The 16,400-nt window shown below is 37.8% G+C and overlaps 1 protein-coding gene and 1 long non-coding RNA gene across 6 annotated transcripts in view; both read left to right on the forward strand.

The window, feature by feature from the left end:
* Positions 1-8,648, forward strand: part of ORMDL3 (ORMDL sphingolipid biosynthesis regulator 3) — a 29,469-nt gene extending 20,821 nt beyond the window's left edge. For all 5 annotated transcript variants that reach the window (XM_081343729.1, XM_081343728.1, XM_081343731.1 and 2 more), the window contains 2 exons: positions 2,525-2,634; positions 3,839-8,648. In XM_081343729.1, the coding sequence (XP_081199855.1) occupies positions 2,525-2,634; positions 3,839-3,867 (139 nt within the window). In that variant the 3' untranslated portion in view covers positions 3,868-8,648. The remainder of the gene's footprint in view (positions 1-2,524; positions 2,635-3,838) is intronic.
* Positions 8,649-12,108: 3,460 nt separating this feature from the next.
* LOC308676973 lies at positions 12,109-13,083 on the forward strand. Its single transcript, XR_014028391.1, has 2 exons — positions 12,109-12,165; positions 12,397-13,083. It is a non-coding gene; the product is annotated as an uncharacterized lncRNA (long non-coding RNA).
* The last annotated feature ends 3,317 nt before the right edge of the window (positions 13,084-16,400 follow it).

The raw sequence follows: 16,400 nt of genomic DNA on the forward strand, positions 1-16,400 counted from the left end.
TAGAAAAATGTGGGTTAGATAGCATCACCACCAGATGGATTCGTAGCTGGCTGACAGGCCGTACTCAGCGTGTGGTCCTCAATGGAACTGCATCTACATGGAAGGAAGTGTGTAGTGGGGTGCCCCAGAGCTCTGTTCTAGGCCCAGTGCTCTTCAACATCTTCATCAATGATTTGGATGAGGGGATAGATGGGGAACTCATCAAATTTGCAGACAACACCAAGCTGGCAGGAATAACCAATACTCCAGAAGATAGGCTTAAGATACAGGAGGATCTGGACAGACCCGAACACTGGGCACTATCTAACAAAATGAAATTCAATTGTGAAAAAAGTAAGGTTCTACATTTAGGCAGGAAAAATCAAATGCACAGTATAGTATAGGTGGTACCTTGCTCTATAGTAGTAACTGTGAGAGAGATCTCGGAGTCCTAGTGGACAATCACTTAAATATGAGCCAGCAGTGTGCTGCAACTGCCAAAAAAGCCAACACAGTGCTAGGCTGCATTAACTGAGGGATAGAATCAAGATCACGTGAAGTACTAATACCACTTTACAATGCCTTGGTAAGGCCACACCTGTAATACTGCATCCAGTTTTGGTCACCACGATGTAAAAAAGATGTCGAGACTCTAGAAAGAGTACAGAGAAGAGCAACAAAGATGATTGGGGGACTGGAGGCTAAAACATAGGGAACGGTTGCTGGAATTGGGTATGTGTAGTTTAACGAAGAGAAGGGTGAGGGGTGACATGATAGCAGTGTTCCAATATCTCAGGGGCTGCCACAAAGAAGAGGGAGTCAAGCTATTCTCCAAAGCACCTGAAAGCAGGACAAGAAGCAACGGATGGAAACTAGTCAAGGAGAGAAGCAACCTAGAACTAAGGAGAAACTTCCTGACAGTTAGAACAACTAACCAGTGGAACAACCTGCCTCCAGAAGTGGTGAATGCTCCAACACTGGAAGTTTTTAAGAATAGACTGGCCAGCCATTCGTCTGTAATGATATAGGGTTTCCTGCCTGAGCAGGGGGTTGGACTAGATGACCTCCAAGGTCCCTTCCAACTTATTATTATTATTATTATTATTATTATTATTATTATTATTATTATTATTATTATGTTGCTTCAGTGCAATATATGTATTGCATTCATGCTTGTCTGCTTAAATACACTGTATTGAATGAGACATAGCTCGCTGGTTTGCACAAGACAGTAATGACAAAAATACCAACATGAAAGCATAGTGGGATGTGGAAGACCAATTATTGCTTTTTGTACTACCCAATCTGATGACAATTTGGAAACTAATGGCAAGTCATGGGGACATTGTCTCTTCCCTGAGTTCATCAACAGCATTTATCAACTTCTCTTCCTCAGGTTATCTTAGCCCTTTTTAATACCTGTCTCAAGTAGGCATCTTCATCTCATTTTGTGGTAGCCAATTTTGTACATTAGTTCTTTCCAAATGTTCAGAATCCCTATTTTCTTCTTGCCCCAATTTCTATCCTCAGATGACAATGGAAGATTGGGTTGCAAAACAGAAATGAAGCCACTACAAAACAAGCGGCAATTTTTTGGCACACTGTTTTGCTGCTTTTCTTCAGTTTTAGTGGAAAGGATTAGCCAGGAGCCACACAGAATTAATAACCAAGTAGGATTGCTCTTTTTTTCAACCAACTCTTTAAAAGATCACAGTAGACAGGATAGGCCTGTAATTGCATATAACTCTGAGACATCTTTATTTGGCCTTTTTATTGGAGCACTTTATAATGCTGTGGCATTCCTGCTATCTTGGTTGGAATTTACAAAAATCATTGTAAATGATTGAAGTACAGGTAATCTTCATTACCTGTAATGATTAATTAGCACAATTGGGATTGGCAATTTGGTCACTACAATCTTACTTCAGCTTTCCTTTATAGACCTGCAAAGATTGTAAATGTGAGGATTGGTCTGAAAATTATTTCTTCACCACCATTGTAATGCAAATGGTCACTATAGAAGGCAGTCTCTAAACAAGGATTACCTTTAATAAATAGAGTCCTTATATCAGATTAGCACATTAAAAAGCCTAATAAAGTTTGATGAGCTTGTTGATGAGAAGGTCGGCAGTTTGGCGGGTCGAATCCCGAGTGCCGCATAACAGAGTGAGCGCCTGTTACTCGTCCCAGCTTCTGCCAACCTAGCAGTTCGAAAGCATGTAAAAATGCAAGTAGAAAAATAGGGACCACTACGGTGGGAAGGTTCCGTGCGCCTTTGGCGTCTAGTCATGCCGGCCACATGACCACGGATACGTCCTTGGACAAGCGCTGGCTCTTCGGCTTTGAAACGGAGATGAGCACCGGCCCCTAGAGTCGGAAACGACTAGCACGCATGTGCGAGGGAAACTTTACCTTTTTTATCAGATTGCAGACCCAGGCATTTTTTCCCCTTTGGTATCATCCAGTTGTGTAGGACAAGAGACAAATGTTTTAAAGTATTTTAAGCACTTTTGTAAAACTGAAACTCCTTTACTTTCCTTTTCAGTTATTTTTTTACCAGTTTCTACACAAAATATGACCGGGTACATTTCATCATCAACACCATCTCTTTGATGAGCGTCTTGATCCCCAAGTTGCCCCAGCTGCATGGTGTCCGTATCTTTGGAATCAACAAGTACTGAGTTCAGTGGGGTGGGAAGTCTTTTCTTTCCCCTCTCCCTTTTTCTGGTGAGCTGTGATATACCAGAGTGAGAACCCCACTTTCTTTGCTCTGGCTGCATCTTCAGGTTAGGATTGCAGGAGAGCTCTTCTTCTCAATGGGTACATATTGCACAGGATTGCAAAAACCAGCAAAACATAACCAGCTCTGGGCTTGCAAAAAGACAAGAGGAAGCTGAAACGTATGATAATTAATCTTATTATTTCTTCTCAAGAATCTGAAAATAGAAGCAGACAACACTACTATGTAAAAGGTACTTATCATTTGTCCTCTGGTAGGAAAGTATTCTGTTCAGAAGGACAATAGAAGCCTGATTCAAGGCGACATTTATTTAAGATGATAAATGCACTTTAACATCAAACTGTCCCTTTGGGGGAGTTTGACTTGCTCACTGAAGGGCTATGCCAGGAAAAATTAAGCTACAGCCTATGAAAAGAATAGTCAGATTTCTCTCAATTGTTTATAAAAACCTTTAATGATGTAAAGACAGGATTAGGGTAGAAGAAAAGAGGCAGGAAGCAGATGAAATGCTTGCCCTTGGTTTTGCAGTGGGTGCTGCAGTTTGAATCCCAGCTTTCCCACTGCACTCCTGGCCAGAGTTATTGGCTGAATGATCAACCTCTTGGAGCACAGCTAGCTTACTGTGAAGTTACATGAGAGCAGAGATGAAGAAGACAGGGAATATCGGGGGCCTCATTTCCAATATCTTTCTCTTTGTCAGAAATCCAACAGTAGTAGTTAAATTATTAAAGTCTATTGTTGATTACTACTTATTCCTGACAGTGCTGAAGTTCAGAAGCTAGTATCTCTCATTACTCGTTGTGATGTCTAGCAAGGTGATGGGTTTGTTTTCTTTGTACCTACCATCCATATGGTAGAACAGATTTTTCATAAATAGATCATTATGTTAAAATAAAATCGATCCTGTCTAGCAGCAATGGCGCATCTAGCACAAAATAGTCTTTACTTTTAAGGACTGCTTGCTATTAGCCTGTTTCTCATCAACAGTGCCGGTTACTGTAAGAAAGGAAAATGGGTTTTTATTTGGTTAACGTTGTTAACCTATCATTTCTTCAAAAAGCTGCAAAAGGAAAAGGTCCATTTAATAATGCAGATTTCCTCAACTTACATACTTTCCAGATATGTTTCACATTGATTATACTAGTTAGACTGCTACATGAGTTGAATCTTCACACATCTCGAGGGCATAATCTGGGAAAAGGGCACTGCTGCCTGGGTGTTTTCCTTCTGCAGCTTTTTATTAGGGCACAAGAAGAAGGAGAAAAGACGACACCAGAAGCTTAATACATTAAGACATGGGACATCAACATTAAAAAAAAAACTCAGGCTGCATTTGGGCACTGAAAATATTTTGGGTGGATGAATTTTGATGATCAATATCCTGGATATATGAAGTTGCTTCTTTTTACTAAGCATGCATTCTGTTAAGAAGAGTATAATTTAATTACTCCCTACCCTGCCAATGTGCATATAGTTAGTTAAGAAAGGGTACTGCAGTAAAAATTGACATGGCTGGAATATTTTTTTGGCATTATTTGTTCCAAGTTCCTAAAGATTGGAGCCTGACATCAGCTTCTGTTGTTTTACTAGTTAGCATACACATAGATGCTAGTGGAGTTAAATATAAAAATAAGCGGATTTTTTTCCAGTTAGGTAATTAAATTCTTTTAACACTTCTCAGGAAACAGTAGCATATCTGAAACATTTCTTCTGTTCCAGAGAATCTAAGTAAAATAGGTACTTCTTGTTAACAAATATTAACAGGTTTTGTAATGAAACATATTCCAGAACATAAAAGGACACCTAAATGATAATGTAGGAGTTATATGCACTATAATGTATGAAGCTTCAAAAATTATTCTACATGGATCTAAAAGGGAGAAAACTAGAAGTTAATAATGTGAATAGATAGTGATCACTCTGGGGTTTTCATCTTCCCATTTATAGTGACAATATTTTTTATCAAAGTTGAAGTACTTAGTGCTTGAACCAATAAGCTAACCTAAAGTTGAGCCATAACCCAGTCTAACTCTATGTCCTTAAAGCTTCCTCTCCAGATATTAGATCAGTCATCAAGTACTAAAAGGAAGATAATTTCCTCTTGTTTGATTAAATGTAAAAAAAAGTACACGATACATGGAAAATTCCTAATTCTCAAACCTGATCACAGTGACCTGGTCCTGGGGAAAGCTGCCCAAAGCCAACCTCAGGCTCTGGCAATCACTTGTCTAGTGACTTTCTCCAACCCTTGGAGCCATCATGCAAGATGACATGACAGCTCAAATGCGCTTCCCAAGTCACGTGAAGTATAGCAGGATTTTAAGATCTTGTAAGATTTGAAGGTTTTTGGGAAGAGAGTAGGGACGCTCTTAGAATTTGACAAGAGTTTTATTACTGATTGCTAATAAAGTATAACACTATTACTACCAATACTGACAATTATAAAGTGCTGGCATCTAATGTTATTCATTATGGAATCATCCAAACAGGATGTTTCAGTTGTGGCAGGTCTAGCTCAAGGTTTACTATCTAAATCAGTCTTTTTGAACCTTCATTTTGCCTAAATGAGCTGAAGACTATACAAATGCAGCGGTGAGGTTTATTCCATTAGGAAAATAATGAAAGCCCAGAGAGGAAAAATGGCTTTTCCTAATATAATTTTTCTCTGAGAGATGTGGCATTCCCAATTCAATACATCTAGCAAAATACTGTAGCAAATAATTCTGGGAGCTATTCACCCAAATCCTAGCATAGTTGAGATTCTTCACTGCTATTTCAGCACATCCTGTTTTTATGCCTGTGTAAGACATCCTTCACAATCTGGTGTCTTCAAATGGGATTGAGCATCCTTAATTGCCATGATCCTCCAGCCAAGACTGTAAGTCAGAAAACATCTGGAGGAGCTTGGATTGCAGAAAGATTGTCAAATACATCTTCAAAGCAAAGTACTTTTAAGCATCCATAAAAAGAGAACATAAGAAGAATTTAGAAGCTTTTGAAAAAAGTAGATGAACTTGTATATATTCTACTTTTTATCCTTAAAAATGGTTTATTTAATGTTTTCTGTGTGGTTGGAGTCTTTGCTTATGTGGGGGCTTTCTCTCTCTCTCTCTCTCTCTCTCTCTCGCCTTAAGGAGAAACCAAATTAACTGGTTTCCACATTCTGTGCTGAAAATAATAAATTGATGAATGCTATCTTTGGTTCAAAAATTGAATTAGGGCTTTTATATTGTCCATTTATCTGCACTATTCAGATATTTAGCCCATTTTTATCCTGATTCAGTGTCCTACAAGGGATTATAGCCAAAATCTCTCTCTCTGTAAAATGCTTTCAGCATTCCTAAAATATTGTTTTAGAACTAAATTAATTGTTTTAAAATGTGGAGTTGCCAGCTTGCTCCTGTGGCAAACATTTTTAAAACAAAGTGTTATTTCAGTGATTAATGTGGTTACATGTTCTTTATGCTGGCCAGGTGAAGTTCATGAAGTGTTGCTAAAAGTTGCTAAGGGATTGCACAAGATAATGCTTGCAAAATTGTTTCATAATGGGGTAGAAAACACAGGAGAAAATGTCATTCTCCATGTCACTTTGTGGAGGATTTGCTCAAATCTGATTTTGTACAAAATTGGTCAAGATGGCATCCAACCCACCCTTCTTATATTCCCAGGCAGCTGCTTTGATCTCAGTGTGTCTTTAAGTTCATAAAACGTCCTTGTGCTTCTTTTATAGAACAGAAAGAATTTCTTCATCAGTGTTGAGTGTTCACTGGAAAAAAGGCAGCTTTCTCTATACCAGGTTTTTGGCCCTTCAGGAATAAAATTATAATTCTGTAATGACTATAATAGAACTTTAAGCAATTTTCACTAGCTGTTGAGGATGCTGATGGGACTGATAATGAGTCAACAAATCTAGAAAAAGGGCACTTCCCATAGTAGCTGAATTCTCAGAATACACCAGTGATTCTTTATCCATGTGAGCAGAAAGAGATGCCCATCACACACAGAGTGATATAGTTTCTATCTTTTGTACTATAGTAGTTACCGTCAAAGAGTTAATAGTTGCTCTTGTGTAGTCATTTAGTTGTTCCAGGTCTTATCTCTTTACTTTTAATGCAATTTAAAATTTTATTCTGTTTTATCTCTTTCCTTTAAAAACTGAATGACTGATTCAGGAGTACTGGTCTTATGAACCTAATAAAATGAAATGATACAGTAGGACCAAATCCTCAGTCCTATATCACACTGTTAAAATTAAAAGCTTCAGGTTACGCTAATACCTTAGAGTTTTGTTATTATTAGGCATGAGATATATTGTGAACACTGTCTTATGACTGAAATAATGTAGGATTCCTCTTACTATTTAGTAATAAGTTTCCCTATTGCAGAATGGGACAACTAGCCCCAGCCGACTTGGCACTGGACAAGTTGATGCAGCTAATTCACTGTGGGACAACTCACTGTGGGACAATTCGATGCAGGATAACTCAAGAGAGGGACAAAAAGAATTGCTGCTCACCCCAGTCTCGAGGACTTCTAGCTTGAGAAGGTTCAAAGCTAAATCAAGACAAGGCCTGCTGCAATTCACTTATTCCTATCTTGAGTTATTCCATGTTGAATTGTCCCGTGATGAGTTGGCCAGGGTGAGTTGGCTGGGGCAATGAGTTGTCCTAGACCCTCCCCAGTATGGGTACATAATAGTGTTCTTGGTCATCAAAGAAAGTAGATAGGCATAACTCTAAACCAGCAAATTGGGTGCAGAAAAAAATTGTGTTGGCTCTGTCAGAGGGATCAAGGATCAATTTCTAATCGACTTTACTCACATGACTGTATAAAGAATTACTGTATAGAATTTGTACTTAACGCCATCAGATAGATAGAATTGTAGAACAATTGAACCAGACCCTAAAGAATATGTTAACGAAATATGCAGCAGAAGATCCTACGTATTGGGACATGTGATTGCATATAGGGTAATTCCGCAAGCCTCCTCTGGTTTCAGTCCCTTTGAACTCCTACGTGGTAGATGACCCAGAGGAATCTTAAGACACATAAGAAAAAACTGGACAAAGAGAGTGGAACGTTCTAAGTATATTGTGGGATATACTTTGACCCAAAGGGAGAAATTGACAAAGGCTCTGGATGAGACTACAAATTTTCCATCCCTAGTTAAAGAAATTTTAACCAGCATTCAGGCACATTGGCTACTGACTGAGCCCCAAAGACTTCCCACTGACCATCACCTTAGGAATGAAGAGAGGCTAACATTGTTTCAGGCAAGAATCAGGATGCACTTCTTCCATTGCTATATTATGTTTATACTGCTTCCCTGCTTTAGATTGCCCAGTTAAAGCTATTGTTTGTTGGGGTGGGCGAAAAATATTTTGCAGTCTAAGATAAATGGCAGGATGACAAGACTGCCTCCACCCAAATTCCATGTAGCAACAGGATTAGCATTTGTATCCTACGTGGCAATGAGGATGAAGATATCCTGACGTCCTGGCAAATTACTTTATGGTGGGCTTCAGGACAGTTCATATGACACACACACAACTATGTTTTCCAACTGCAAAAAGAAAACAGAAGGGATGGAGCTTAGAATTTCCACTGATACCAGACAAAGCTCGATAGACTGATTTGGGCAGTCCTGCTATACATTACTGCATACACAAAAGTTCAAACAACCATGTAGCACTTCTAGAGCAGGGCTTTTCAACCGGTGGTATGCGTACCACTTGTGGTACTTTGCCACATGGCAGGTGGTACACGATTGTTAGCCAAGCGTAGGAGGGGAGGGGAATGAGCCAAAGTGAGCCAAGCTGAAGGAGAGGCAGCTGCAGCTGCAGGACTGGCTGGGCTGGCAGAAGCCCCAGGATCCGGCAGGGCTCCAGCTGATTGGCGCTTCCAGAAGCAGCTCGGAGCTGGAGGTGAACAGAAGAAAAAAGGGAGGGGGAAGAGAGGAGAGGCTATAAAAGAACATGGTTTGGGTGGGGGAAGGAGTAAAAAGACAACAGGAAAGGTTTGATCCCTTTAAACAAATGTAATTAGTTTTACCCCCTTTAATTGTCTCTGTGGCTTTTAGAAAGTTTTCTTTGAAGGTAAACTGGCTTAATTTAAAGCTGAAGCTTTTCGCGGTTGCTGGAGCCTTTCAGTCAAGATTGCAGCATTGTGACACCTGACACGACGGAGGCAGCTTAAAGAGGGGGGAAAACGGAGTTTGTGTTTTTTTTTATTTTCTTGCTTTGCACTTGATTCCTGTGTCTTCAAGAGTACAGGGAAGGGATTGTGGGGGGGGGGGTACATTCTTACTACACTGTGGAAGAGCTCTGAAGGGCCAACCAGCTAGCTCAGGAGTCTACAAATTTAGCAACTTTAAGACCTGTGGACTTCAACTCCCAGAATTCCTCAACCAGCCACGAGGGCTGAGGAATTCTGGGAGTTGAAGTCCACAAGTCTTAAAAGTGTCAGGTTTGAAGACCCCTGAGCTAGCTGATAGTGGTGCATATTAATAAACATGGATAAATTCATCATACATTTGTCAGTGCAAAGGGAAAGTGATTCAGCAAAGGAACAGCCACCGAAGAAATTAAAACTGGTACATTTTTACTTTTTTCCTACAGTTTGTAACATTTTATTAGATTATAGAATAAAATTAAAAAAAATACAAAAGCAAATAGTGGAGAGGAAAAAGGGGGAGGGGAAAGTGAGGGGGAGAAGAGAAAAAGAACTGACTTCCTCTGTTGCAGTAGAAGGAAGCATTAACATTGAGCCTCAACTTTTTACTTTTCCATAATATTATAAACTAGCCATTTCTATAACAAATGAATCTAATAAGTAAAACTCAAAATCCCCCCCCTTTTTTTAAGTCATCAAGTTTCTGACACCTTGCTAAGCACTGGTGGTACTCAAATATTGTCATGTCCTAAAAGTGGTACAATCTCTGAAAAAGTTGAAAAGCTCTGTTCTAGAGATCTAGAAATAGAAGGGGGTTGGGGAACCCAGCTGGATGCTTTCTCCAGCTTAGTTAATACACTTACAATAGTGCAGTACTATGTTCTCTACAAGCTAACAGTTCGATATGTACTCAATGTGAGGGAATGTAGGCTTCCTTTTAGCTTCAGACTATGTACTTCAGAAGAGTATAAAGCAATACAAAAAAAATAATCTATTTTTAAGGTATGATAAACATTTTAGGAAGGCAAAGGTAGCTGAGGCTATCACAAAGAAATTTATGAAATGTGTATGGATTATTCTTTAATTATAGTGGAATAATGTATTGCATTGATTTGCCATTATCTGAAATATAATTTTTAGAATGAGCGTGTGAATGGTATTTTAAATTAGTTTTATCAATTCCACATTGAACATCTTTACAATGAACATAGAATTATAACTATATTTTTTTCTTTCATCTATCCTACCCTATCCTATTCCAGCCTAGCCTACATTCCCTATCCTATCCTTTCATTTGTAGATTTGACCTTAATTTTTTGTGTAGTGAAGAAATCCTTCGTCTGGAAAACTTTCTAAGACAAAGTGTGAATATTAATTTTATGAGTCCTTTCTACAGTATTCCTAGAGAAACTAATAAAACAAAAATCAGTATTCATGTAATATCCTGTCTGTGGTACTGTAATTTATGGTTGTATATGAATGTAGCAATAATATTGTTTTAGCCAATGCTCTTTGCAAATTTCCAGAAATATGAGAAGTGTAAGAAATTCAAATCCAAACAAGAAAAATAATAATCTGAAAATGGAAACATAAAGTAGCAAAATATGTTGACCAAATTCATGTTAATGAATTTATCAGATCAAAGCATAGCACTTCTTAGCCAACCTTGGCTGACTTTAAAAAGTTAAGCAAGTCAGGCCTGATTAGTATTTGTATGGGAGATTGTAAAATAGATTGGATTTATTTGGGGGGCGGGGGAGAACAGGAGCTCAGTTCTATAAAGCAGTGATACTACACTTGATCTCAGCCAAAAGCCTAAGAAAAACCTTCAAGAGCAAAATATCTAACTATGGGCCTGACACAGGACCAAAGAATAACTCTAACCAAAGCAAGATTTAAGCAAGCTTCAATTCTGTGGAAAAAAATGGGCAATTTCATCAAATACCTCATCCAGAGAGGATGTATTAAAAACTGTATGTGACACACAACAAACAGAATATCACTCATCTCCTCTGTAATTGTCAACCACATGCCTTAGCCAGAACATGGCTTGTTAAAGTCACTAATTGATAGGAGAGCCTATTGGGACCCCATTAATAAGTTATCTTACTTCCTCCAAGGTACAAACACATGGACAGAAAGAGAGACAAACAAGTATATATCTAAAGCCAATTTTCTGAGAGTTTCCTATCTAGATCAGATTGGAGTTAGTTGCCAAAGGAAATGATCTTAATTGACTATTTTGTTAATATTTTTAATACCGCAATATGCTGCATTATTTTATTTTATGTTATATGACCTTTAGACTAATCAGTCAACATTAAACTAAACCAAACCATAAAGTGATGAAGAAAATTCCATGGATACTTTGATGTATTTATCAGGAGTCAAACTTTATTAAAGAAGCCACTCCTTATTGTCTATGGAAAGTACAGCTTTTCCAGCAGCCAAGAGAGAAATCACAAGAAGTGACTACTGTGAGTAAATCACAATAACTTTTATATCAACAGTACTTCTGATTTAATAGTTTTCTAGAATGCAACTCAAATAAAGTTAATTAAAATGGCACTAAGAAATGTTTGTTCTGTATTAGAATTGTATAAGCTACAGAAGAGTAATGAACTATGAGTCCAGTAGGACCCCAACATTATGCACCAACTCAGTCTGGGAAAGTGACCCCTATCCAGAGTCAAAGATGAAAAAAATCACATGGGTTTGGTGGGCCAAAATCCCATATAGCCACTCCATCTTGCCAGGGTACAGTCAAACCTGATTCCTTCCCATCCAGACCCTTACAGCATCCAGGTACACCACATAACTGTCCCTGCCACCACATCACTTGTCTGTCTTGGGATGGAGATACTGTACATAATTGCATACTTTTGCCATTGATCTGAAATTCTAAACTGATCAGTTGCAGAGGGCTATTGAAACTAGCCTTACAAACTCAGCCCCACAATAAATGTGGACTAGGGACTTCCTGTTCCTGTTTTCCAGCGAGCAGTCTGAAGATTCGGAATGCTGAACTCTTCAGCTGGAATTTCTTTTTGTTGGGGACCCTAAGGGGCCAGAACCCATCCTGAAGGGGTGGAATGAAGGAAGGAAATCCCAGGGACTTAGGAGAGGCGGCGGTCTCTCTGAATGGTCCAGGAGAAGCCTCCCAGAAACCAACAGAAGAAAGGGCTGACTAACTGTTTGTTCAGCCATAGTTGGAAACAACAAGAAGTCATAAGCTTTCAAATCAAGCAGATCTAAAACAGCATGCTTGAATCTGGGTAAGAATATTGATTTTCTCTATCCTACTTATTTTCCTGAAGAAGAAAGTCCCCAAAATAAGAGATCTCCGAAGAAGGAAAGGGAGAGGGGGACTCTGCTCCCTCCCTTTTGGTTATCAGAAGCGGCAAAACTTACCCTTTAGAGAGAGAATAAGGACTAGAAAGACCTGAAAAATGAGCAAACGCTGACACCTGCTGGTGGGTGATGATTTTTTTTCTCTGACCTCAAAGTTTTTAGAAAATGCAGCTGTGTAAACCAAGTGAGAGTAACAAAGCTGAAGCAATGAATGCTTTAGAAAAGAAAACATGATAAGCAGTAACAATTTCAAAGGACAATGACTTTAAACTACAAAGAAATCTAGAATAACCTTCAGAGCATGAATCAACTTATTTCCAACTTAATTTCACTCCAAGAAATTTCCCAGAAAAATACAGTAGAGGTGATTGAACAAAATTCTGAGGATAGAGACTTAAAGATGAAACTGTATAAAGTGAACACTTCACAAAAGGAAACATATGATAAGCGGCAACAATTTCAAAGGACAATGACTTTAAACTACAAAGAAATCCAGAATAACCTTGAGAGTATGAATCAACTTATTTTCAACTTAATTTGACTCCAAGAAATTTCCCAGGAAAATACAGTAGAGATGGCTGAACATAATTCTGAGGATAGAGACTTGAAGATGGAACCATATAAAATAAAAAATCATGATTTAATCCAAATGGGAAATACTTCAACATGTCCAAGCAACTTTGAAGATAAGGAAAAGAATGAGAAAAAATTCCTTACAGGGAAGCAAATGATGTAGCAAAACATACTGATTAAGAAAGGCAACGGCCAGAGAAAAAAGATTAAAATAGAAATCCAGAAAATAGATGATGGAAATTATCAGAAAGAATACTTTAAAAAAGAAACATTTGTTTGAATATGGCTAAAGAAACGGAAAAACTTTGAAATATATTACTCTTAGAGGGATGAATTTTTTTCTTTCTTTTTTCTTAACTAAGATAATATGTTTTTTTTCTTTCTGTTAAAAAAAAGTTGAAATGATTTAAACAAAAGCAAATGTTTTAGTTATTTAAATTGACGACAAGAAAAGCATAAAAAATGTGTTTTGAATGAGAGTTAAAGGATTAGATGATTAGAACTATTGAATAGAATGCTTAAAGTTTAAATAGATTAAATACATTCTTAGCTACGGTCAAAAAGAATAAGAAATTGAGGGAATAAATATATATTAAATTAGGAGGGATACATATTTTAAGTTGTATGTTATTTTTTGTATTTCAGTGCTCTTGTTTCCCTTTTCTTTCTTTTTTCTTTTTCTTTCTTTTTCTTCTTTTTTGTCTCCTCTTTTCTCTTTTTACCTTTTTACTTATTGATTAAGAAATATAAAAGCATGAGAGGGCTTATATGGGAAAAACAGAATTAAATCCATCAATGTAAATATAGTTAACTGTTGAAAAGAATGTCACTAGTAAGAATATTTAGAATTTGGGGGGAGAAATAAGCTGAAATAAACACGGTAACAGGATTTACGATAAGGCAACTAAAATGACAAATAGGATTATTGAAACTACTTAATTTTTGTTAATTAAAATAATGAGAATTTGTCTTAATCTAATGTTTTGCAAAGAAAGATACTTTGGGGAAAGGGGAAATCAAATGAAATTAGCATATGAAATATAGATCATAGAAATTAATTATTAAGGATTGTTTTATAAATGTTACCCAGACAACATAGTGTTTACAAATTACTGAATGATTTATGTTATGTTAAAAATTCTAATAATATATATATATATATATATCAAATAAATGTGGACTAGGTCTGTAGATCATTGTTTCTCAATCCAAGTCATTGTAAGACGCATATACTTCAACTCTCAGGATTTCTCAGCCAGCATAAAAGACTGATATTTCCTCCACTCTACAGTTTGGATAACTAATCACTATATACAGGTTCTTCTTATAAGCTGGGTTGATAATTATATGTGTGAAATAAATTCATATTTTTATATGCTGAAATAGCAAAAAGTGGTGAGGGCCTGGGCTTCTCTTGAAGATACAGAAATAAACTATAAATCAGTTTTCTGCAACCTTCTGTATCAGGCATATCAAACTCGAGATGTCACGTGTCATCGTGCAACGTTATTGGGACTTTTTCCCCATTGCTGGCAATGGGTGCGGTTTCAGCGTGATGCATCCAGCCCACAGGGCCAGCAGTTTGACATGCCTGTTCTGTATTCTCTATGTGTTAGACTATGGGAATTAGGCTGGATTTCTACACTGTTGTAAGGCATACTTTGTTTCAAACATGTTTTGTTGAAAAAACTATTATGACCTAGTTCTCACAGAAAACTAATCCATAAACCATGGTTCAGTTATTGCATTCAGTTAAAACCAGTTTAAACCCAAGTTTGTTAACACACTGAAATTGGTAGCTAGGTATTTTGGATATAGTGATTTCACTACACTCTCTTTATTCTGCCCTGTCCTTGTGGGTCAGATTTAAATCAGCCTGAGCTATTTCAGTTTTAAGGTAGTGTTTTCCAGCAGAATCCTCTGGCAAATGCAGTGTGCTTCATCAACTATTCTGTCAGCAGCCGGAAGGGATCCCTGAGGGATTGTGGCAGGGCAATACCCATTGACCACTGATGTAGGCACTTCTTTCCCCTAGAGCAGTGATGGCGAACCTTTTCGAGACCAAGTGCCCAAACGGCAACCCAAAACCCACTTATGTATTGTCAGGTGCCAGGTGGGCGTGGCCCATTGGGTGGGCATGGCTCATTGAGTGGGCATGGCTGCAGTGGTAACGGCAGACTGGGTGGGACTAAAAAGTTCAATCAATCAACTCCAACTTTGCAAGATCTTTTTTTCCCCGTGAGAAGTTGAAGTTGATTGATTGAAACTTTTTTTTCTTGCACACGGCAGCGGAGGCCTAAAGCGAAAAGGTTTTATAAAACCCAGCTGAAGGCCTAGGACTGGGGCAACGGCGCGTGTGCACACAGAGAGCGCTCTGCATGCCACCTGTGGCACACATGCCATAGGTTCGTCACCACGGCCCTAGAGTGTAAAGTATCCAAACTTTACATTAAACAGATAGTCCTTCACTCTTGGATCTCTGCATGGCCCAATCACTTTTATGTACTCTCATCTGTGCAGAAGACTGACTTATGACAGAACAAAAATCAAGGAAATGCAATATAAATAGTAGGATTGTGATAAAAGAATTCTAAGCTAATAGCAAGGAAGTGAATTTGTAGGTTTAATTATGAATGATAGGGCTAAAATGTATGTCAAAAGTATAAATTGACATCATCTAAACAGTTGTAAATTTGCATGAAATTAGAAATTCATACTATGTGGATGTTATGCTTTGGTAATAATTAAAAATATAGGATGTATTTTGGAGAAAAACATTTTAAATAAAAAGTGATCCACCCATTCAGAATAATTTTCTCCTGGATCAAAGACAGAGGCCTAATCTGAAAATACCCATAAATGAATAGAACAGAACGGAACGGAACGGAACAGAACAGAATAGAACAGAACAACAGAACCTTAGAGGTCTTCTAGTTCAGCCGCACCGCTCGAGTAGGAGAACCTGTACAATTTCAGACAAGTGACTGTAGTGTTTTTTTAAAAACCTCCAGTGATGGAGCACGCACAATTTCTGAAGGTAATCCATTCCACTGGTTAATTGTTCTCACTGTCAGGAAGTTTCTCCTTAATTCCAGGTTGCTTCTCTCTTTGATCAGTTTCCATCCATTGTTTCTTGTCTTGCCCTCTGCTGCTTTGGAGAATAGCTTGACTCCCTCTTCTTTGTGGCAGCCCCTCAAATACTGGAATACTGATATCATGTTGCCTGTTTCTTCTTTTCTTTAGACTAGCCAAACCCAAGTCCTGCAGACATTCTTCATATGTTATAGTCTCCAAGCCTTTGATAATTTTAGCTGCTCTTCTCTGAACTTTTTCCCAGGTCTCAACATCTTTTTTGTAGTATGATGACCAAAATTGGTTGCGGTATTGAAAAATGAAATGTGATCATTGTTTCAATAAGATCTTTTCATACATGGTATAAAACTCATTTTAATATCTTGAATATACATTCTTTGAGTCTATACATTTATAACTAAAGTGCTTTCTGAAAACAAAAATATGGAACTATTTGCTTCCTGTTGTATAACATGAGTATATTTATGAAAATACAATTGCAAAATATTTTTTA

This window comes from Vipera berus, assembly GCF_964194415.1.
Source record: "Vipera berus genome assembly, chromosome: Z".
Taxonomy (NCBI): domain Eukaryota; kingdom Metazoa; phylum Chordata; class Lepidosauria; order Squamata; family Viperidae; genus Vipera; species Vipera berus.